The 25,381-nt window shown below is 33.5% G+C and overlaps 1 protein-coding gene across 2 annotated transcripts in view; it reads right to left on the reverse strand.

The window, feature by feature from the left end:
• Nucleotides 1-3,869: 3,869 nt before the first annotated feature.
• Hbn (aristaless related homeobox homeobrain) overlaps nt 3,870-25,381 on the reverse strand; it is a 34,377-nt gene continuing 12,865 nt past the window's right edge. The window contains exons 1-4 of one of the 2 annotated variants that reach the window (XM_070308656.1): nt 20,092-20,506; nt 10,502-10,767; nt 6,343-6,430; nt 3,870-5,146 (exon numbers count right to left, since the gene is read on the reverse strand). In XM_070308656.1, coding sequence (XP_070164757.1) covers nt 4,680-5,146; nt 6,343-6,430; nt 10,502-10,767; nt 20,092-20,164 — 894 coding nt within the window. In that variant the 5' untranslated portion in view covers nt 20,165-20,506 and the 3' untranslated portion in view covers nt 3,870-4,679. Of the gene's footprint in view, nt 5,147-6,342; nt 6,431-10,501; nt 10,768-20,091; nt 20,507-25,381 lie in introns of those variants that run through there. The other variant, XM_070308657.1, reaches the window with a different exon arrangement.

A 25,381-nucleotide genomic window follows, 5' to 3' on the forward strand; every position in this document is an offset into this window, starting at 1 on the left:
CGGGAGAAAGATAAGCATCAATGATAACGGATATAAATGATGGCGGTCGTTATCTCGGCAGATGGACTAATAGACGTCGATTTGGACTGTATCATTAACGATAGTTTTCGTACGTGTATTACCGCGAGTAATTTTTGCAAGCGAAAGAGATCTTTTTAAACGACATCACACAACGTTTGTGATATTTCTATGCGAATAAATGTAGAAGAAGAAGGGAAAGGAAAAGAGGGAGAGACTTCATCGAGAGACGCAGACGGAAGCGTCGAAGAACGACGAAGAGGTAAAAGTATAAAGTGAGCATATTACTATTGAGAATAAGTACCTGGCTTCGAGACGGATACTCTACTCCGGAGAAGAGGGCGGACTGGGAATGGACGGCGGGGGTGCAAATGGGGTGGTACAATGGGCGCTAATGGATCTCAAGCCGCCGCGAGAGACGCTGCTTTTAATCTAATTGTTCTTCATAGCAACCGCGCGATCGCGATCAGTGGTATTCAACTGTGATCCTTCGTCTATGCTGCAGCATCTTGCAAAGAAAAAAAAAAAAAAAGAAACGGCCCGCGATATCCGTTGGGGCACACTTGCGCTTAAAGCCGGAAACTCCCTTTCTATTCTACCTCGGAAAATGTGGGTGTAATTTGTGTCTCGTGCAGATGAGAAATATTTCCGAGAAACATCGACTCTCCACGACTATTTTAAGATAAATATGCAAAACTCGATAATTGGCTTCTAATTTTGTCTTAATACATATACAACATATATTGATTAATTATAACAAATATATTTTAAAATAGAATAGGTAATTTAGGGAAACATCTCGACATATTGATGTAAAAATTACAGAAAATTATATATATATTGATGAAAAATAATATAATTTTATATTAACTAATAAATATTTTAATATTTTACAAACTGAAATAGATATACTTTTTTTTTTTTAATTTTTATTTTATATGTGTATACTGAAGATCAATGAAACATTAAAAATAAATGTGCTTGATGATCATTTTCTACTTTATCTCATCTTATTACATTAAGGAATTATATGACATTGTGAGAAAAATTCAGGCATTTTGTATAACATTGAAATAATATAGATAATATCCCTCTTTAAAAATAAAAAATGAAATAAAAATATTATTGTATGAATAAATAATAAATAAAATTATCAATGAATGAAAAACCATTTAAATACAATTATCATACTTAATGTACGTTATACTTTTTGTCAAACTTTTCCTTAAAATTATTTTTAACATTCTCTACAATATGCATTCAATTTTGTCATAATAATAATAACACTTTACAATAATTATTAATATATTTTTGAAATCCAAGCTTTTGCAACCATGCAAAATTATATAAAAAGTATCATCCTAATTTACGAAATAAAAAGATATTTGAAAGAGATAGACATTTTTGTTATAAATTATTCTAATAACGTTCGTCTTCTAAACATCTTCTTTATTCTGCCTTCTCCTCTGAAAACGATGTCAAAAGATTATAGGACCGAAATCGAAATTTAGCAATACGGTGAAACGAACGAAATCGGAGCGAAGTGGACGACGAGCGTTTCTTTCTACATCTAATGGTTCCATTTAGCACGGCGTCTACTTTGCGGCATTATGCGATACGGTCGTTGAGCTAAAACGCAAGCGTTTCGAAAGCGTACGCGTACTTGTCCTAATGTGGCAATGCGAAATGTCTGCGCCCCAACTCTGACTTTCTTTGCCTAAAAACTCACGAAAATATATACACCCGTTCCGTAGGTTGGCATTCGCGTCTCTGTCGGTCTCTCTCCCTCTCTCTCCCTTTCTATATATATATATTCTCCTTTGTTTTTAGCTCCGTATAAATTATTAAAAAGCAGCGTTCGAATAAACGCGTCAATAAAATTTCACCTGTAAGACTCCATGAATTGCTTTGTGAAATGAAATATCATTCGTCCGGTCTATACGTTATCCGTGCGTTTTATCGAGACCGCCAAGCACAGGTGGTGCAATAATTACCTTCCCGCGCGATAACGTCAACGATAACGATAATTCTCGCGTTCGCTGTGCGGCCTTCGCCCTTCGCGCGACAGATAAATTTCTGATAACGCGGATAAATTGGCCGGATTGTAATTGCCGTTGTGCGTGTTACCGGCGTTCACGCCGGGATGCGCCTGGTCCCGGGCAACACCCTCTCTCCCGCTCCCCCCCTCCTTCCCTCTCACCCTTCACTCTTCCCGAACGAAATTCACTTTCGTCGACGGAAAATGCGTGCAGTCCGGTGGGAAGAAGGAGAGGAGGGGGGGGGGGAAGGGGCGCGCGATTAAACGCGCGGGCGTTTAGGATCCGTGGGAATTCGGGGTCCGTGCGGGTGCACTGCCAGCTGTGCGCAGAATTCAGGAAATCGTCGTAATGACGCGGCCGATACGCCAAATCTTTTCATGATTAATGACGCGGAAGCGATTTTGTAGTACGCCCTCTACCCCCTCTACCCCTTGTGAATTGCCTTCGAATTAGGGTAGCTCGTGCACGGGTGCGAAAATAGCACCTGCGGCTTATTAACCGTGATACGTAAGCAAAGACCACTAATATGCTACGAAATATTTAGATATCGAAAAATGATCGCGTGCATGTGTTAGTGGCGTTTCCTGATGATTCCCGAGCTCTTTTTACACTTTACTTGCTCATTTGTCAAAATCGTTTTTTAATTAATTTCAAATATTTAATGTATCAACTAATCTTTTTGTTTTATTTTATTTAAAAGAGATTACGTTAATAATTATCCGAGATTCTTATGTGTTAACTTTTTAAGATTTATTTTAAGAGAACTGTCAGTGTTTGTGCTGGCAAGCAGTATTAGTTTCGGAAAAAATACAGTTCCGCATGATTCTTCGTAAGTGCAATATATTTCTTTAACTTAATGAATAGCCTACATATTTACACAAAGTCTATAGCTGATATATATGGTACATATGTATATATAACATGCCTAATGTTAATATAATACATATATTTTACAAAAGTTTCTCTCGCGCGTGGTACACTTCACCTGATACAATACATACACAGGCGAGATTCTGTATAACATTTGGAAGGAATTCTACATGGTTGTATTCGCGTCTACCTTTTTACATCGAGGATAAAGAAAATTGTGACACAGGATAAATATGACATTTCGTAATATTTTCCTAATCAAATCAAATTAAATTGAATATATTAATCTCTTATTGATTTCTATTAATAAATAATAACGCACTTAATTAAATAGCGTTTAATTAAATAAGTAGGAAAAGTTGTCTCACTTTTAAAATTTTATAAATTATTTATTACACATTAAATAATATATATTCTAGTGTCATATTTTTAGCCCAGCGTAACAATTAGCCTGATTCATCTAGAGGAACGAGTTTTTGATATCGATGAAACAGATTGTTATATCATCGTCGAGTAACAACGTGAGCAGTATTAAATAATTAGAATAACGATGTACAATATCATATAACGTTACGCTATATGTGCGACACTATATTTCTGAAATTTCATTTCAATGTTTCGCGGAAACGCTGACGGAATCAATGAATTAATTTTATCGAAAACTGACGATGTTTTCGATAAAATTAACAGCTGGCCGAATAGCGAGAAAAAGTGATAGATGCATATGTGTTTAATTAGAATTACAAATTTTAAAAGGAAAAAAACCTAGATACTTTTTCTTCGTAAACTGCTTGTGGTTTCTGTAATTCCTCAATTTTATTAATCGCATTTATTCTCTGAAGAGAGTATAAATAATATTATACGTAATATAATAAAGTTTCTAATTTATTTTTGTAAATTATAACTTGCAAATCAAATGGATATTCTCTTTTTTGTGCTTAATTAAAAATTATACTGACATAAGTTATTTTATTATCAAGATTTGAATTTAATTTTCAAGGAGGAGATATTATTTATTTTCCTGTTTCAGATTTATTTAAGATCTGTTTTATCACACATTATTGATATTATTCAAGATTATATATTTTTGTTTTGAGATTGGTACATTAAATAATAATTTTGAATCATACGATGAACAAGATGATCGGGTTCCTCGACTCGTTTCATCTTTAGATCCGCAAAGCACGTGTATTTGATCAGCAGCTAATTAAAATATTGATATTAATATATTATATATATAATAAACTTATGATTTCGTCTTACACAGATTGCTAATTAAAATTGAAGCGTACAAATCGATCAACAATATCCAGCTATGCTGATCAAATATGTTTAAAATTAACATCATCAAATCGTTTACCTTCTCGTTTACCTTCTGCTCGAACATGTGCTACTCGATTCCTAGATGTTGCGATCGTACAGAGAATTCCGAATGCGAGTGCAAACATAAATTATTGATAAATTCTTTGTCAAAGTACCAAAAGTCTTGATGTTCTTTTTTTCACAATTTACTTTAAAATCGAAAGTAAATGCGTTTTCTTCGGGAACATTTTGTATATTAGCCTGATAATAACGAAGAGAATTCTTTTCGCGCAGGCCGCAGGTATTTATGCCGCGTGCGAAACATTTACGTTGGTATCAAATACGTGGGTGAGATTCCCGGGAACACACACGCGCGCACACACACACACACACACATACACACACGGACAAGTTCCTCATATTTACAAAAGTCTGTAAGAGCTCTCACAGTTAATTGTCCGCCTTGCGTAGCGCCTCCTCCGCCTTCACTCTCAGCACTTCCGCGCTCTGCTTCCTGATCTCGTCGTCGGACGACACCGAGTCCTCGTCCTTGTCGTTCTTCGAGCTCAGGTTCTGCGGTATGCTCTGCACCCCCAGATTCAGGGGATGCCCGCCGTGTAGATGGCCGCCCAGCGAGTGGCCGTTCACGTTATTGTGGTTCAACGACGAGCTCGGATTCAGGCAGTTAACCGGCAGTATGGTACCGAGCGATGCCAGATTCTGCGACAACGGCATGATGTATTGCGACAGGATGGCGTGTAACGGCGGCAACTTGGGAGCGCTCGTGGGCCAGTGTGGCGGGAAAACCGGCGGGATGAACCAGGGAAATGCGCCGGTCGGCGGACCGGAGGAATCCGCGCCCGAAACACCGCCAGCCGTTTGTAGGAGCCGCGCGTGAAGGGACAATTCGTTTACACCTGCGAACATAACTTTGTGACGGATATTGCATCGGATTCTTCTGCGGATAAAATTGCTTTAACCCTCTGCACTCCCAGTATTTTTGCCAAACGTTGATAAATTATATTCATTTTTATATTCAATATAATATTAAAGATATAATTTATTTATTTACATTTATATATTTGTGAAAAACGTTATATTTTAATAATCTAATTATCACTGCACATTTTAATTTTTTCTCTCTTTTATATATTAAATATAAATCAATTAAATTACTAAAACTCCGAAACTTTTTAAAGAAACTCCAAAGTACATTCATTAATAACACAAAGAGTTCACTTATTTCTTTTAAGTATACCTATGTTTATTTTTAATTTTAAACAAATTAATTATCTGCCTTTCCATCTTCTTTCTAATTCTTTTCCTTTTTTATCAAAATAATATGAATGCGACATATACATTGTCCCTTTCTTTTTTATTTAAGCATTCGATTAACATCGCAAACATACGAATTAACACAAGGAAAAAAATTCTGGAATTTTTGCGGTTAAATATAATTAATGAAATTGATTAAAGATGTCATATAGGGTCGCGAAGTCATTAGTAGAGTTTTTTTTTCGTCACCAATCCGGCTCACCGTGTACAAGCTTTATATCCACAGAGCGTTTCATGAAAAATTAATCAGCCAGGTTTCTATTCTATATCATTCGCGCGTGATGGCTGCGACGGCCGACACTGAAATTAGACGTAATTGTCGCCGATTGCATCTACCCTTCGTAATTCCGGGCTTCGTCGCCCTTCTCTTGCACGTATTAGCGACGTAACACGCGCGTTACTACGTTACACCGAACGGAGCAAGCAAATGGATGAAAACGAGCCTTCGCGATTGATCCGCCAAAAATCAGTCCATTATCGTAGATACTAAACAGTTTTTTATATATACGAATAATCCAAAGAAATAAATTTTTTTTTATCTAAAGCTCGGCACATATCATGCCTAAATTACAAAATAACGAACGATGTTACAAACCATATCTTACCCGCAATAATTTTGTCAAATAAAATATCTAATATAATCAACAATTGCGTATAAAATTGTTTGTTCTATTAAAATTTCTTTTCTTTTTTATTTGTATAGGAAGCAAAATTCATTTATTCCACAATGTAAATTATTCAATTAATCAATCTAAATTATTATTCTTCATAAACTCACCGCCTTGCTCGACGTGCATGAAACTGGTATCTCTGCCCAACGCTTTTTCCTTCTTGCGCCACTTTGCGCGTCGATTTTGAAACCAGACCTGAAACAAGAAAAGACATTTCACACGATCAACACAATTTCATTATGTGTGTTTATTGACATTAAAAAAATATTATATAGCCATTGCAAAATAATCTATTACGATACTGCATAAAAAATTATAATCGTTAGTATATTAGTTCAATTAGTCTGTTGAGAGACTAAAGTTTGTCATCATTGTTAATGAGAAATTATCGGAATATCAAGACATTCATCACAAAAATTTGTAATCGACAGAAAAGGGACGCGCATGAGAACCCCAGGCGCGCGTATCAGAGCGGCCAACAAAAGCTTGCTCTCGAGGTTGATTAAGCTAATTGTTAACAATTATCCTGATTTCCTTCGTACCCCTGAGTGCCAGCAACCCCTGCCTTCGATTCTATCCTCATCTACCCCCGGCGACCCTATCGCTGGTCCGGTTGCCGTATAAATGCTTTCGCTTTCCGCTCGAGCTGTTCCGATTTTTCGTGGGTACCAGGAGAAGCAGCGGAACAGAAAAAAAGAGAGAGAAAGATGAAGGGAGAAAAAGAGATTTTTTTATTACATCTTGGTCGATAAAGATTTGATAATAGATATGTTTAAAAAATATAAAAGAGAACAAATATTTAAAGAAAACATTGAAAGATATATATATATATATATAGATTTGCATAAATATACAATATAATAATATTCGAACATAGTATTGAATAATTAATATTATAATTAAATAAAAAAGCCGTATATACAAAAATAGACTTATTAATAATAAAAAGGAGAATAAAATTTTGATATTATTTTCTCTATATCTGCATAATTTATTAGTTTTTTTTTTTTTATAAAAGACGCAAAAGATTACGATTCATTGTATACGAAAACATTAACTATAATTGACTTAAAAAATCGAATGAAGCTGTGACTTACAGCCAATTTGAACGAAACAGATTAGCAAGTTAGTTGGATCGGATAGCAGAATAAAATCAAGCGACGTGGGAAAATCGAGAATGTAAGCTGAGAGAAGCAAATGGCATCGAGGAGAAAGAGAGGAATAACTTGAAGCGAGGGAAAGGGGTCAACGTTGCGAGACGAAGGCGGGAAATTTAATTGCCTAATTGCTGTTAATTATTTAATCGCTTCTGAATAGCCTTTAACGCCTAAGTGCTCGCAAACCTTGCGCTATTTAAGCGACCCACCGCGAACTCGAAAGTTTGCAATGCCGACGCGTTTCCATAACTGCTCTATTAATCTCTTCAATCACGATCGGCATTTACCATGACGATCGATAAAGCTTCCACATTTTACACATCGATCTGAGAATTCTTTAAATCGTCAAATTTAGAATTCCCAAGTATAAATATGCTTTTTTTAAATTAAAACCCTTTAAATTGTAATTTGCTTTTATTTGTCTCTGAATTAATATATTATCTTTCAGATATAAATTCTTTTACTGTAATGAGAAGAATGAATGCATCGTTTAATAAAAAAGATATCCGATTAATAATGCTTAGAAAGGATCACGAAAAATATATATTTCCTGAACCTTTCGAATCGTGATAAATTAATATGTATTGTTTGATAAAAGCCAATCCGCCCTCCTAGTTTGATTCAAAAATATTAAATAACAGAAAAGTAAATTTTTTCCACAGTATATTGCGGAGTGTATAGATATAACGTACAGCGAAAAGTAATTCGTAAAAATTTCATAAAATCGCGCCGCGATGTTCATAAAAGCTCGTGAAAATTCCCTCAGAACGTCCGATCGCGAATCGCCTGTCAGGGTATAGGAAACGTCAGAAACGACTCGCGATTGCATTACCATACGTGCGATCGTCGATATATCGGCCAGCGGAGTTAATACCGAAAAATGGGGTAATTTTGCATCTAGAATCGACGCGAGGGAGAAAGAGAGATAGGGGGAGGACGGAGGGAAAGGGGGAGGGAAACAGTAGGATTTCCTAGATTGAAATAAAGTGGCCGTGGCACACCGGCTGCGCCGCGGCGGATCATTTAGCGGTTTTGTCGAGCGACGGCCAATTGCCGGCATTGTCGCTTCGCTGTACCACAATGGGCCAATCGGAATGCTCTCTATCTCTTTTCAGCATCATCGCCACCCTTCCGCTAGCAGCCCCACGCACAACCCTTCGCACTCTCTCTTTCTCTCTCGCTCTCTCTTTTATCCATATGGATATATATATATACAATATATATGGATGGATACATATATACAATATATATATATATATATATATATATATATATATATATATATATATAAAATATACATCATATACACACGTGCAGAAATGCGTATGAACAAGTGTGCGCCTCCTCTCAAAATTGTGTGTCGACAGTTTCTTTGTCGCACATGAGAATCAAACAATTGAATCGGGCGATTCCAAGGACGCACTGATTCGAGGATATTGGTTCTTTGAGGAAATCAATAAGAGGTTCTTTTCTTATCCAACATCTGTCAAGAATCGTTACCGCATCATATAATGTACGCTCATTTCTCTTTATGTAGATACTATTCTCCAATATGATTAATAATTTAACTCAAACAAATTATGGTTATTACGTTGAAAATATAATAATTATTATATATGGTATATAATTTATTTATTAAACTCTTTCAGTGATTTCTATTTGCAAACAAGAATGTTTCTTGCATAATTATTTATATCCATACGTATGTAATCACGAAAATTAATTTATTTTTAAGATAATATATATTCGAAAAAAAAATAGAGAGAGAGAGAGAGAGGGAGAGAGAAAGAATGTAATTCTCTGCGCATATATATAGAAAAGATGTCTACCAGTTATTGTGAATTGTAATACACCCCAGCGCTGCGATGTACTTGAATTTTCAAGGATGCTGCTTTAAAGTAATTCCAAAGCAGATTACACTGCTTTCTATATGCGGAGTAACCCCCCTTTCTGTGGAATTAATCATTGATGGATTCGAAGCGTAGCGTGTGTTTCGCAAAATTACAGATGAAAAACGGTAACGGGAAATTTTGTGATACAATAGTCGCTAATTAGTTAAGCGACTCGCGCCTTGAAGCTGAGTCGTCCAATCACAATCCTACAAATATTCGAGGATGCTCGACGCTCGTCAGAATCCTTCTTGCTTCGTAATATCCGTACAGGAATTAATTCGCATAACGATTACTGCATGCGAAAATCAGTTTATCAGATATGTTTACTGCATTATATCTATATAACTAATCGCGATATAATGTTAGGATAATATTATATTTATTCATACAAAGCAAATTTATATCTATAATTATAAATAATAACATATTAACAATGGCTATTCAAATAAGTTTTGTTATAAATATTATTGATATACATTAGCACATTAAATATTATTGAGACACTTAGCACATTATATTGCGCTTCGCCGATTTTTCTTTTTCAGTATTCTCTATATTTAACACGAAATTTATGTACGAGCTCGCGCAAATAGCCTTTTAAAGTGTATACGTGCTGGCCGAATCTAAATCTCGTCATTCAAACTCCTTACAAAACTTGCCAATACCACTATCAAATGCGTGAGATTCAGCGACACACGCGTGCCTTTGGGGCTTTGTGAAATTCGTCGAGCCAAAGCGGTGAAAGGTTAATTATGCTTCTGCAACTGTCTCGTCGTTTGGCAAAATCTGGCCTGACTTCTTTCCCTCTTTCTCTTCAAGCCGCATTTGAAATATTCAAGCCGATCATTGCGCGGAAATGTAAGCTAATCTTTTGAAAGTACTCGGCGATCGGGAATATCGAGACTATATATTTTACTCTCATAAAACAGGATATTTAATAAGGACAAAAAAAAGATAATATGGATACAGATATTCGTTGTTCTAATATTAGACAATCTGATATTATATTGCACATTTATTATATTTTTTATGGCTCCTATAATTTATTTAAATATTTTTATTATATTTTATTTGAAAAATATTAAAACTGCCGCGTAAGCCACGAATCTCTGACTTACTTTATGTTTCGAAACATTTGTAAGAACTTTTCTCATTTCTACAAAATATCTTCTTTTACGCATTCCTTCTACAATAATTAAATAGCTCATCAAAAATACCTGTACTCTCGCCTCCGAGAGATCCAATCTCATTGCCAATTCTTCCCTGGTGAACACGTCCGGGTACTGCGTGTTTCCGAAAGCCTTCTCGAGTTCGTGTAATTGATAGGTCGTGAAAGTCGTGCGGGATCTTCGCACCTTGCGCGGTCGATCGGATTCACCCAGGTTCAAGGGATCGTGCAATCCATCGTTGATCTGATGATCGCTCAAATGACCGAGCTCCGTGTCACCGCCATCAACGACGGCGTCAGATGATGTCGCGTGATCTAAAATTAATGATACACAACTTTGAAAGTGCGATATCATCCACTTATTTTATTTGATACGATTTTCCCAAAATACAATCTAAAAAATTAATTATTATCATCTAATCATAATAAATAGTAACTTGAAGTAAACAAGCATTAATAAAAGCTTTACATTAAATTTGTGTGTGTTCGTTTGAATAGACTTAGATTAATTTAATAAAATAATTAAAAGATTTATGCCACGTAAACTTTGCTTTATTTTACAAAAATCCAATTAATATGGATATACCATACAATAGATCTTATTTCATAATAAGTAAATGCGATTTTCTTGCGTATGTGTTTGTTACCTTTATTAGTTTTCTTTCTATTAATGGAATCTGTTTGCATTTGATTTTTTATAATTTATATCATTGCGTTGAAATATAATTATGTACTATGTAATAATAATTTTCGATTCGCAAGAATTGAATAACGTACATAAAAGAAAATTTTATTGCTATTTTTCTATCAATTCAATTCCCTCATAAGCTATCCAGGGGAGCTATTATTTATTTGTCTAAAATTATTTTGAGTTGGAGCGACTCCGATTTTCGTCACTTAAGCTATTATAAACACGCGAATGATATCCGAAACGATCGGAATATTTCCAACATCTCGTAAACGAATAGAAACTCAATTCCAACTAGAATAAGATTACGAAAATTATCGTTGGCAACCGAAGTGTGATTGGCTCGGATTCGTTCGAATCTCGACAAGATTCATTCATTCGCCTCAAGAAACGAACAAAATCGCGATGGAATTTGTCAGAAAATTCGAAAACTCACGTTTTCTCATCGAAATCATAAATAGTTACATATGGTAATAGTTCCCCAGGATAGAATTTCTAAAACGCGCATTTTTTCTGTACTATAGATTCATATGTCAAACGCGATTAATATAAGCTTTTAAGATCGTTTTTGTGATAAAAGCGAAGAATCATTCATAACTGACTCAAACTTTTCGCCTCGTAAGACGCGAGAAAATTTCCAATCCTTTACATTTATCGGCGCATTTCCACTTGTTAAATACGTCAAATACGTCAAACAGTACCTTCGATACTTAAGCGCGCGGGGAGACGATCGAGGCGATTAAACCATATCGTTTCGCGTTGCCAAAACGAAATTGTCGTTTTGCCTGATATACCGATTCTGGCGGCGGCGGCGGCGGCGGCGGCAACAGCGGGGAGATACGGGCGCAATTTCATTTTTAAGCCGCACAACGACCGGTACCGATATAACCGATACGCCGATGACGTCCGATCGGCGGATTTGCCAATTTTTAAGCCTCGCTTCATCTTTTTTCTCTTTTTTTTTTTTTTTTTTTGTTTCACCGCTCCATACATCCACCCGCGCGTACACGCGTGTACACGCCCGCGAAATACCCTACAAATGTAAGTGCGCACATTATACGTATGTGCTCGACAGTACTTAAAAGCCGTCGCTGTCAGTGATTAGCAAATATCACGAGTGCACACACTCTGCCCACCCTTCTTCCACCTTCTCCTCCTCTTTTCCCTGTCACGATACAGCAACAACTTTGCTGTATAACCCCTGTGCAACACATGCCCTTCCAGGCGATCGCATCCCACCTAGTCCTCCCTCAGTCATATTTTTTACCATGACCACTCGTTCTGCCCTTGCGCGAACATCGACGAGGGCTTAAAGCCCTATTAGAGTAAACTGTACGTAGAAAAGATATGTATTTCGTTCGATTCGTGTTAGGCGAGAAATGAAATCTCGCCGTATGTCGATTTCATAACGGGAATCTTTCGCGATCATCGTCAATTAATCGCACATAAAATGGCTTAAAAATTTGTGAATAAGACGATGGAATGAGTAATCTCGCAATAAGACAATAGAATCTTTGCGGAGAAGCGATTATTGACGAGTTATATATTGTAGTTTATATAACATTTTTATTTATATACTTATTATTGTGTATTTATTGTATGTATTTTTTTACATTCATTTTAAAAATTTAAATAATTGACGATTAATGTGTGGCGATTATTCTTCAACAACTTTGTTATAAAACTGACGACTCTACAACATCGGATCGATACGCGCAAAAATGTTTGAAAAATCGCTCGTGCAATTCGTGCGAGATATTGTGCGAACGTACAAATAATAACAATTCGGTTGATCTGCATGTAATTTCAAAAGGCACTTGACGCGTTAAAAATAAATCCATCGAGTTTAACGAGTTTAAAACGAAACAAAAAAAAAGACGCAGCAAGAACGAACCATCACACTTGATGCGCTTAACGAGATGTCGCAAGGATGTCACCGATTTGCGCGAGCGAAAAGTAGCAGAAATACCTCTCGGATTTCATAAAAATGCATTGCGGTAAAAATGCCACGGCAAAACTTGACGGGTGATAAAAATCGAGCATCGCGACAAACCTTGTTACATCTCTTTGACGCCTGTAAGAAGTTATATATACACACGTCACAAATTGCCGCTACGATTTATTATTCCCCTTTGAATCTTTTGTCGCGTCGGTAATCCTGAAAGCGATACGAGCGATCTTCCTTTCTCAGACTTTCTCATCTTTTGCAAAAAGCAGCTTTCTATAGGTCTCTAACAAAAGCATCGAGCTTTTCATGCGGTCAAACTCGTTACCGAAAACTTCAAGTGGGATGAAATTAATACGTTTTCCTATTTTTAACAAATTATTGGTTACGATTTAAGAATATTTGAATTTTTCTTATTAGATATACATATCTCTTACTGCGTACCTTAAATATATTTTTATATAAAAAATTTAAAAAGAAGTATCAATAGAATTGTTAAAGAAAAAAATTTATATGTAAAGTTATAAAAAAAAAAAGCTATTAGAGAAATAAAATATTTAAGAAAATTATATATTATAATCATATATGTGCATCACAATAGAATAATTTTTAAGTAATACTAAAAAAAGTAATGGGAAATAAAGTCTAAGACATTTCAATATAAACCGATAGAAGAGAAACTACAAATATGACGTACATTGCAAATATTTATTGCTTATTGAGATATGATTAGATTTATATTGATGTTTACAATCACAATGCTCACTGATCTATTGATAACATTGACGTGAATTGTATCCTCATTAATATCACGAATTAGGCTAATTAAGCTCAACTAACTGCACATCGCGCTTTAGATTAATGCATATAAATTGGATAAGAACCCGAGGCCGAAGCAGCAATTACAAAGTTACAACGGTTCGCTACGACGTCTACATCCGCTTATGCGCATACGCCCCGACTAATTTCACATTAAATTATAATCTGCCTCAAGAGTACGTTTCCGCGAAATCGCTTCATATTATATTGTACTATGCCACATCTTCTAGGAAATAGTATCTAGCTTAATAGACGTAATTTATTTAATTTCTATGTATGCATGCTACAAAGTAGTTCTAATAATTTTTCATTTACCAAGAAGCCATTTGGCACTAAAAATATTACTATTCTAAAACAGTTCGTTTATTTACAATAGCATAAACCTTTAATGCTGTCTGATCTAACAATAAATATAGTCTACCTAAGAAAATATTTTCTTCATCCCTTTTCGGTGAAGAACATTTGTCAAAATCACCAGCTCAGATCTTACTTCAGATATTTAAATTTCTGAGAAGGGAAGAGCCAATGAGTCACATTAACAGCTGGAGCGTATCCGGATCAGGTATGTTAGTTTCTCCAGTTTTTCATTAGCTCAATTTTTTTTTTTTTTTTTTTTTACTTGTAATTCAAATTTATCATTTAGATTTAATCGTTCTGAGAGTCTTAATTTATTTGATCAGCAATATGTGGTAACCATCTCGAATGATCGTAAGATTACAAATTATCCATCCCTGTGGCATATACACATCCCGTCCAGCGCGTCTCCACTCGGGCTAATTAGACAAGCATTTACTACTCGTGCGTAATAATGCTAATCCTACTTTTCGGTGTCGATACACAGCGAGCGGTTGCGATAGGATGAACCGAGAGAAACGATTGGAAACGTAAGCGTGCACATTGCCCGGCGGCGCACGTTATACGCACGTTACGTCTGTATGCACGCACGGGCTTTCGCACGCATACGCGCACCGAGAGAGATAGAGAGAGAGAGAGAGAGAGAGAGAGAGGAAAAGAAAGAGAGAGAGGCATCGTCGTACTAATCCAAGCTGAATAGAGAGATTTCAATGTTTTTATGCCGAGGCACAATGGAGTACCCACTTGATGCTTAGCTCTCCACTGCTTTTTATTAAATCTACGGTGCGCCGACGCCTGATGTGGACCAAGGCCCAAAGCAGGATAGGGTAGGTAGGGATAGACGAGAGGGTGACTCTCGTAGCAGCGAAATTAAAAATTTATTTACCGTGTCAATCGCGCGGGCACATGTAGCCAATCATCCCGTTATGACGGAGTCGAGAAAATCATCGAGAAAATTGATTAGCGGTAAGAATCTTTAGGTAATTTATTAGGTAATCTATAAGGACAATTAGAGCATAATTCAGCATAATTTATAAAAAGCAATTTATAAATATAAATTAATAACTATAACGGAACACTATACTAATCATGAAAATAATAATAATGAGCAGTGAATGTAATGCATCCCCATTTTACGACAAGGCTTTTCATTTTGCGTTATAGTGGATACTTCATATTTCTTTAAACTTTCTCGCCTACGCCCACGCGCTTTTTCCTAGAAAATTATATTATTTTAAAGTGTCATTCTCATTACGGTATAATGTTTATAAGCGTTCAAGCATTTATGATGTGTGATAATTTTATGGATGATTCAAATTCTCTCTTCTATGAAAAAAGATCATTATAATATAAGAAATTAAAGGAAATAGATATTATGACATAACTATATCAATTATTTATATATTTTATCTAAACCATATTGCGTATAATGCAAAAAAAAAAGCTAAAGATACCAAACAAATAATGCAGCTAAGAATATCGAAAAAGAACAAAAAGCAACATTGTCATTTTGATGCGTTCGACGTACTATATCTAACAAAGTTTCTCGATATTATTCGAAATTTCTTGCAATAAAATTTCCTACGAGATCTTTTCGAAATCACACCTCTGCTGACGCAAATACAGTTAAAGTCTCGGCGCAACTCTAAGTAGTCAATCTCGTCGTTTCCCCTCGAAAAGTTTCCCCTATGAAAGTAATCAATGTTGCAAAAAATAAAAAGTCTTTCTCTCAATAGTTTCCTCTGACGCGTATATATACGAATCAGCAAATTCAGCTTATTTTTGCAATAATTAAAATATATATAATAAAAATATTTTTCAAATTTTGCATCCAGAGTTCCAATTCTTGAGCATGTACGAACAATCTTTGTATGTAAAAACAATGTTTATTCAAATAGGAATCGCATACGAAAATTGTTCATACTTACATGTTCAAGAATTGGGACCCAGGTCGCTCCAGAAATGATCGTTTTTCCGGTAAGGCGCCTGTGCGCCTATACGGATTATGCGTCTAAGCGTTAAGCGTTAAAAAGGATTTGCGATCTGTCCAGTCGGCGAAATATACTTTAGTGAGACAGGAGCGGATTACAAGTAGCCGAGGACTTTACGCTGAAAATCTAATAAAATCCTTAAAAGGACTTACGTTAATACGGCAGCCGCGTATTCCACGGGATGAAATGTGACGAGATCACGTTTCAAAAAAATGTTGCGGAGAACGCGCGTTTATAAAAATTTATAAAATACAAGCTCCATAAAAGAGAAATATTCTCTCTCTATCTTATGTATAAAAATACATACTAAAATATAAATTTATTATAAATATTTTTTATATAGACTAGAAAGAGAGATATAATTATATAAACACACTTCATTGTTCAAATATATATGTATATCTCAATTTTTTTTTCAATAACAAAAAGAAAGAGGCAGTTATGTAATATAAAATATATTATATTATTAATATTTAGTAATGTCCTTTCGATTCTAAGATTTAATTAGATAATTTGATTTGGATATTATTTTGTAAAGGTATATCGGATGTCATTATTATTATTAATAATAAAAAGAAAAAAGTAATAGAAAAATAAAATATTTACGATTGCACAAAATTCCCATATAATCATTACGGCAAGTATAAATTATATAATGCTGCTATGCTCTTTTAAAGCTAATTATAATAATTGAATTATAATAGATATATTTGTTGGAGAAAAAAATATACAAACATTGCAAATATATATAAATTATATTTCAAATAATTTATATATTTATGATAGCCGTGAAAGCAACACATTGTTCATACGATTTCCAACGTCACGTCTAGCATTTCTATATTTGTACATTGCACACGCATACAAAGAGACAATGTACATCTGATGTATGCGCGCAATTTTGCACGTCGTAACTTCGTGCCGTAAATTCACGTTACAGCAGTTATCACTGATCGCATATAAATTAAAGACTAAGTAAATCCTCATTTTATATAAAATGTATTTTTTTATAAAAAAAGAAAAAAACACGAGCAATTCAAGATAAAAGCATCGTTGAGCCGATTATTTCAGATTATAACATTGAAACCAATGCTATTTTTCAATCATTGCAGTTGACAATCTAAAAATAACGTACTTGCATGACATATACGAGTAGTTGTATACGCATACAGACCTAACGTGTGAGAGACTTTTTGTTTGTATCTGTATACTTTGACGTGTTTAAAGTCAACTTGGTTTTAATAAAAATGTCAAGGGAGATCATTATGTATCTTAATTATTTCTTTCATAAATACCTTTCTAATTAATCTTAAATCTTTGATTAATTGTAGATGTAATTAAAAATAATTAAGATAATTTTAGTTCTCTTATACTTATATAAAGCTTAATATCTAAATAGCATTTTTAATCGGTTGTAAATTAAATTATTGACCTTTCGAGGAATATGTGTTTTAATGATTAAGATAATATGACTTTTAAAATATGGTAATTCAGCAGATTTAGGGACAAATTCTATTCTACAAAAATACATTATAACTTATAAATATGTTATTACAAATACATAATTTGAAATTATTGAAGTCTGTTTTATTTAATTACAATGCGTACTTAATGAAGTCCCTAATTTTGAGAGAAAGAGAAACCAGATAGAAAGTGAGTTATACATATTGATATCTCAATATCTAATTCATTTCTTATCACAAGATCCTGTTTTAAGCTCAAATCGATAAATACGTAAGCAAGACAGAAAAGTTGGTTCGTGCGTTTAATAAAATCATGAGATAGTAATCGCCACGTTGTTCTGTTTGCCTATAAGCTACGGTTGTAAGCCAGCTGGTAGCGAGTACACGTAATAACGTAGTTCTTTATAAACTCGATAACACGATTTATCATACCGCGACGATTCTGCAAAGCGCATGCAACGAAATAATCCGCCTCTTCGTGCGCCTCTCTCCGCAGCCTAACCGCGCGCATGTCGCACTCGCGTGTCGCACAACACCGTATAATAAATTCACGTTACACCGATCGTCGCCACAGATTCTGTAACCTACGACGACCTAATTGCGTTACGTTACCTTTAATCGTGCAATCCTAAAATTCGCAATGTGAGCCTAAGATATAAAACTCTTTTTCACATCGTTAAAATTTCTAACTTTTTTATAAAATATGATTCTCAATTTTTTTAAATTTGAATGAAAGTATATTTGTGTATATTTATGTTTTTATTTATTATTATCTTTTTATAAACAACAAAATTTCAGAAAAATATAAATATCAGTTTTTAATTTTTTCCGCGAGTTTAAATCTCTTTTTATCAAAAAAATAATTTTAAAAAATTTGAACAATTTATGGATTTTAAAAATTTAGAAATTTATAACTTGTAATTAGAACAGATACGCACATATCTTAATAATCTATATTAGTATATTATAAATTAATATATAATGTTTTTAACTTATATCTTTTTCTTTTTTATAAATTTTTGAAGAAAATAAAAAATTTTCTATTAAACTTTAATAAACTAAGAACCCGTAAAGACTTCGTATTTACGAAGCGGATATTTACGAATAGATATCAAAATTAACGATTAGTCATCCTTAATGACTTCGAAAACGCGATTGGCTGTCATTTGGGAAATCATCGACATGAATCTTATCAGATAATGCTCGCATTTTATTCGCGATACATTATCTTGAAATAAATATACATTGAGCAAATAAACAACTAACGAGAACTGTGTATAAATGCAAAAATAAATTTATTTAAAACTTCCTTTGTGTGTATGAGTGCGTGTAACGTATATTGCCTCGTGTGAGCAAAATTGAATCTTAATCAATATTCTTTTGCATTCGTTGTAACGTAAGCATATCTTAAAACTTTAACGGTGAAAATTTACTGCTCGCTCGTTGTTCGTTTGCTCAAGTTTCTAGAAACTTACTTTTTTATAGTAAGAAGAAAAGAGAGTACGCCCGTGTCGCTATCGCAATGCGATCGATCTGTATCAAGGTAATAAAAATTTTAACAGATTTCTTATCGCGATCAGATAATCATTATACAATTGCATACGATTGTTCCGTGAGCGAGGATATAATTGTTTCATTATATTAAGCATTGTATTGATGTGTGTATATATAATTTAATAAATTATTTAAAAGAGAAATATTTAATTTATAAATCAAAAGTTGATTTTGTCCAATACGGTACGATGAACGCGATAAAGTAAAAGAGAGTTATAATAAAATATATCGTAGTAAATTGAATAACTTTTTGGATCTTGTAATCTTATTATCACTATACAAGTAATTCGCATATAATATAAGTTCATTATTAAAAATGTATAATATGATAAATTTATAATAAGAAATAATAAATCTATAACAAATATATTTATGTAATTATCACTACTAAAGCAATAATTATCAAAGATGATCGTATTAAGCTTTTCATATTAAACTTTTCTTAAATGAAGAAAGTTAATGTTATATGTCAAATCACAATTAAATTTAAGGTCCACTAAACAGACGTTTACATATTTATCTAAATTATTATACTTAATATTCTTTTTGTATCTTAAAGTTTGTCACACTATATCATATATAGCAGTAATACAATAGAATATTTATTAAATATTTTTCAATTTTAATTTGTAAATATATCTAAAGTAGATTGAAATTACGCGTTTATGTGCATTTATTCGTCACATTTTAATAACATAGATATTAATATCTCTATAATTGAGAAAATTATAGTTATACGCACAGATACTCTCCTAAAAATGTCTAAAACTCTATCAGCTGACGAGAATTTAAAAAAAAAAAAAAAAAAAAAACTGTTTATCGTACCTTCATCTTTGGCATGACCCAATATCTGATCGATGCTGTACACATTTCTCTTCTGATTATAAGTCTGAGCCATTCTAAGAAAGTCTTTCTCCACGAAAATCACTGACGTAAAGTTTCGCGATATTCGCAAACAAATACGAAACAGTCCTCGATCCACGAAAATCACTGACAAATCATAAATTGTCTCCCGAGTGGAGGGGGAGGGGGGGAGGGGGGGGGTGAGAGGGTACAGGTACGCGCGCAAATTGAATCTCCCGCCGAGTCGCGTGTGCCTGCGAATGTCGGTCTAGCCGGAAGAAAGTACGTGAAAAAAGAAAGCGACGAAAATCTAACAGAAGGATGGAGAATGAGGAGAGACACAGGAAGTTGTCGAACGCTCCACGCTTCGTTCTCCACCTTCTCGACGGAAAATGCGTCAATCGACGGCGCACCACGAACTGGCTCGTCGGACATGAAAGCAGCCCTTAATATCGCGTACACCCGCCCCACCTTGCAACCCCTAACACCGCCATATTAGCCCCTCGACCAATGATAGCGCGTGCTTTTCACCCAAAGCCACCCCGTAATCGGAGGCTGAATGAAGCCTGGGCGGGGAATATTTTGCCCTTTCCGCGTAAATCCCCGGATTTTTTCTGGCTCCCCTACCCGTCTCTCTCTCTCTCTCCCTCTCTATCCGCCCGCCCTCTTACCGTCTCTTTTTGCTCTTCTGACTGTTTTCTGTTCCTCTACATTCGATCCATCGACCTATGTGCATCTTCTTCATTCCTTCCTTCCCTTCTTTCTTTATCCCTTGCGTTCTCCATATCACATTCTTTCTATTCCTCGTCTTTTCTTACATTCGTTAGATAGTTCTCTTTACATTTTTTTTTCTTTAGAGAGCGAATTCCGACGATTACGAATAATTCGACAACAATGATGTTATTGTATAATTTGACTTTTTCAAAAATCTTGAATTTTAGTTTTATTTAATGTTGCGATATAAATTTGTCACTCGTGTGATAAAATCTGCATGACACACGTTGCTTTACTTATTAATTCAGAATTATATGACAATTAAAAAATAATTTTACTAGTAAATTGTTCTTTATAAAAGCAAATTAGGAAGAAACAATTAATGCATCATTTATTCTTTTGTTCATGTATTGTGTGATTTGTTTATTAATTAAATGACAAGAAGACGATATAGTTAATAAAATATATAGTTTTGAAAAATGTAAAAAAATACAATATCGCTAATATACTTCTCAATTTAATCTTTCTCGATTCTTATATTATATCACGTATTTTCTCAAAGTTTAGAAAAAAAAAAGTTTCGAACGACTATAATAGGTAATACAATATTATTGACACAAATTCTTAAAGATACGTCAAATTGTATCAATAATATAGATCCGAAAAGATTGCACGCATATGCGAGGAAAATACTTAAAGAATTTTCTTTTCGAGAAAAAACAATTCATGACAAACAGGATGTTAGATACATTTTTGCATACAATAAAGAGCCTCGTTAATGCACTAACGATTGTCCTGCTAATTCCAAAACACCACTTTTATGGATATGCAGAGAGATCCTAAATCAATATTCTAATCTTAAAACCATTTTACACAATGACTACAGTCTCGTCCTTTTTAAGCCGCTAATCCGAAAAGACGTTAACAGCCGACGTTAACTGACAGTTATTACCTATCCAATTACTTATACAATAGAATACAATTCATTCGTAATCGTATTCTATAATTGATTTAGGATTATTAAGGTAACGTTAATTTCTTGAGTTTATTCGTTAGGCATTCGTTAGACATTCGTTTGCAATATATTACCCGTCGTATGATAGATTTATGAATGGTGTCTCTCTAGACATATACAATTTTTAAAGTTAATTTAAAAGTATTTTTCAGTAATTTAAAAAAAAAAACTTTAAAATGATAAAATCATATTTTTTTATCAGCTTTATAATTATATTAAGTTGCTTTAATAAAATCTTAATTTAAAACTTTGTCACAGAACAAGATAATGTCAAATACTGAAGACGATCTTAATATATGATGATATGTTCGCTAAAAAAAAAATAATTTCACAATCAACCAGAAAAATGATTTAAAAAAGATCTAATGGTTTTGAGATATGTCTTGTATAATATAAAAGAGATATTACTTTTGATTTTGTGTGTATGTGTGTGTTAAATATTAAAGAAAAATATCATATAATTATTTTATTTTATTATAAAAATTTTATTTTAATATTATTAATTTGAAAAAAGAAAGAGTTTTGCATCCCTTTAAGATTCACAAATTACAAATTATTATTTTTTTTTTAATCACACATTATAATATAATATAATATATGACAAATTTTTTGCCTTCTCGAGCAATTATTGACTTATGCCCCATTAGCAGAATTTAATTCTCAAGAAATGGTAAAGGTTGTTATATAAATAAAATTATTAGAGCATACAATTCTCTCTTGCAACATTGACATTTTTGTTTAAATATATATAGCGATATAATTCGCGTTTCATTGTTCACACACATGCGATATAAGTTTATGCGACTTAATTGCCCGATAAAACGAGATGTCGAATCTCTGCATTGATGTGATCGTACAAAATATTCGTCGCCATCTGTATAAAAGCGTGGATGTTTGATCTCATCTCCGCTTGCCTCATACTCGGCTTTATCATGCAAATATAGTATCGATACTCGGTTGTTGTGACGATAAAAAATAAATAGATTTCTCAAAGTGCTACTTCCTGATATGTCGAATAAAATCAGAAAAAGAAGTGATAAGAAAAATACAATATCTCGAAAGGAAAAATATATCCTTTTCAAGTATGATACCAAAATATACAAATACATATGTATGCATGAATATATAAAAAACAATTTATTTTACAAAAAAGAATTATGCAGAAATTCAATTATGTATTTCTTTTAAGATATTTATATTTATTATTATATAAAAAGATATTTTTATCTTTTTATAAATCATGCTAAACTAAGAACAGAGAATGCCAGAGAATATGTTGGAGAGGATTACAGTAGACAATAATTTGTACTAAGAAAAGAATTTCAAAAACACAGAACGGTATGGATAAACGATGAATCAGATCAGTGAAATGTTCACATCTAAAAAAGCAGGTAGAGAAAAATAAAAAAAAAGAAAAAGCTTATAAAAAAAGGATTGTATAAATAGATAAGAAGGAACTAATGCTGTGGAGACATTGACATTAGCCTGTGGTACTAATAGTTTCGAGAAATTTGGATAATAATTGATTATAAATCCCACTATTAAGCATTCCGTTAATAGAGCTTATTATCCGTGCGTGAGAGATTTTCTATTACCAGAAAATTGTTTTAAGATGAGTATAGAAGGGAACAATGAGAAAAAAATGCAAATTTCCGCCGTTTAGAATTTCAGAAACTGTATGCTATAACAAAATGCGAACAGAATGTTCCTTAACACTCGATTCGCATTCCTCCGATAAACTTATGAAATAATTTCTTTTATTAAACATCAAGAATGATTTTAGACAAATTTTATTGTGTGTAAGTGCATAATTATATTACAAAGCGGCGGGAGTTATATATATATATATTTATATAGTGAAATTTAAGTAATTTATAGAAAAAAATAAAGTATAAATTTTAAAAAGCGAACTACAGAGAAACGTAAAAGAAAAGCGCAAAAGAGTCATATAAAGAGAGAATATAAGTTTGAAATACCGATGTGTAATTTTGACTTTTCCCAGATAAATGTAAAAATTTTAAATGCATAATTTTATGTTTGTACGCCACACTGAGATTAAGACGTATGTTCGCAAAATACAATAAATCTCCCAAATCCCAATTTTCCTATCGAAATTTTTTTAATCTATGCGAATAGAATGATTATGATTATTGGACATCGATTTGTTTCCGTACCGATTAATTACTATACATTAATATACAGGTGTATATATACAAAGGATTCTTATCCGCTCCTTGCCATTTTTATTTTCATTTCAAAAATGACGATTTTAATATTTATGCAATCCATACTCATACACATAATGAAGAATTCATTAAATAGAGAAAAAATTGAAAAAAGCAGCGCGTTTTCATCTTTCACGTCAAAAATTATTACAGTCATTCAACGCCGCGTCTCGAAAATATACATCCGCTTATGTTTCAAAATTTCCGAAATATATCGTCTTGAGGCGTCGGCTTTCAAAAATAGAATTGGATGTAATGGCGCTTTTAGGCGACCAGTGTTATGAATAACGCTTAAGAACATAAAGAAAAAGTAAGAAGAAAAAAATAAAGAGAGAGAAAGAAAACATCGAATTTATCACAACGTGAACAAATCTCACCGCGAAATTAATTTCCAATAGCAGAAAAAAATTATTTAAAAAATTTCTGTTATGTTTATATATACATATACATAAGCGTAATAGAAATGGTTTCTATAATATATATATATATAAATGCTTCCTTAAGAAGTTATCGCTCAAAAACCTCTGAAATCGAAATTATTTTACACATTTTTCCAAACATCATGGAAAATGTGCGTCTTTTATGAAAAAGTAAAAAGCAAATGTTGTAGAAAATTAAATTATCTTTCAAATGAGATCAAAATGATTGTTGTACGTTCCATAGATTTTGATATATGGAACCAGTTTCAAACGTACAAAAAGTGCTTTTGTTACTTATTGTTAGATCGATTAAAATTGAATCAGGAGGAAATCCGTAAAGCGACTAGATCGGTCATTACTCGATGCCGAAAGTGTATTGGAGCTAGGGAGGGACATTTTGAGAACAGTTAGTTCTTTCACGTCTTTATTCATTTTCTACTATTACGTGCTATTTTAGTTCAAAAAAATTAATTTTATTTTCATAAAAGAAAAAGATTTTTATTTTTTATTTTTATCGTTTTTTTCAAGAAATTTATTAAGTTTCATTTTCTTTTCACCTTCTGCTCTTCCTTTGCATCAGAGGTTTTTGAGCGATAACTTCTTAAAAAAGCATTTTTCGACTCATGTTTATAGGAAATTTTTTGTTCAGAATTAAATTTCCTATAAGATCTCAAGTCTGGCTGGAACGTTCGGAGCCATCCTGTATATTGGCGCAAGAGAAATAGTCTTTACTTCGTTTATCCTATAAAACTCAGCAATTCTTAGGGTTCGGTTTATCCGGCGCACGGTATGCCAGTCGACAAAGCCAGGTTGCGCCTGGGGGGCCAATAACGCGACGCCCCTGATATACAACCACGAAAGAGCGGCGCAAACCCCTTCGCCACCCCTTGTCGCCGTCG

This window comes from Polyergus mexicanus, unplaced genomic scaffold (assembly GCF_030449975.1).
Source record: "Polyergus mexicanus isolate NDT 795.1 unplaced genomic scaffold, iyPolMexi1.0 SCAF_16, whole genome shotgun sequence".
Taxonomy (NCBI): domain Eukaryota; kingdom Metazoa; phylum Arthropoda; class Insecta; order Hymenoptera; family Formicidae; genus Polyergus; species Polyergus mexicanus.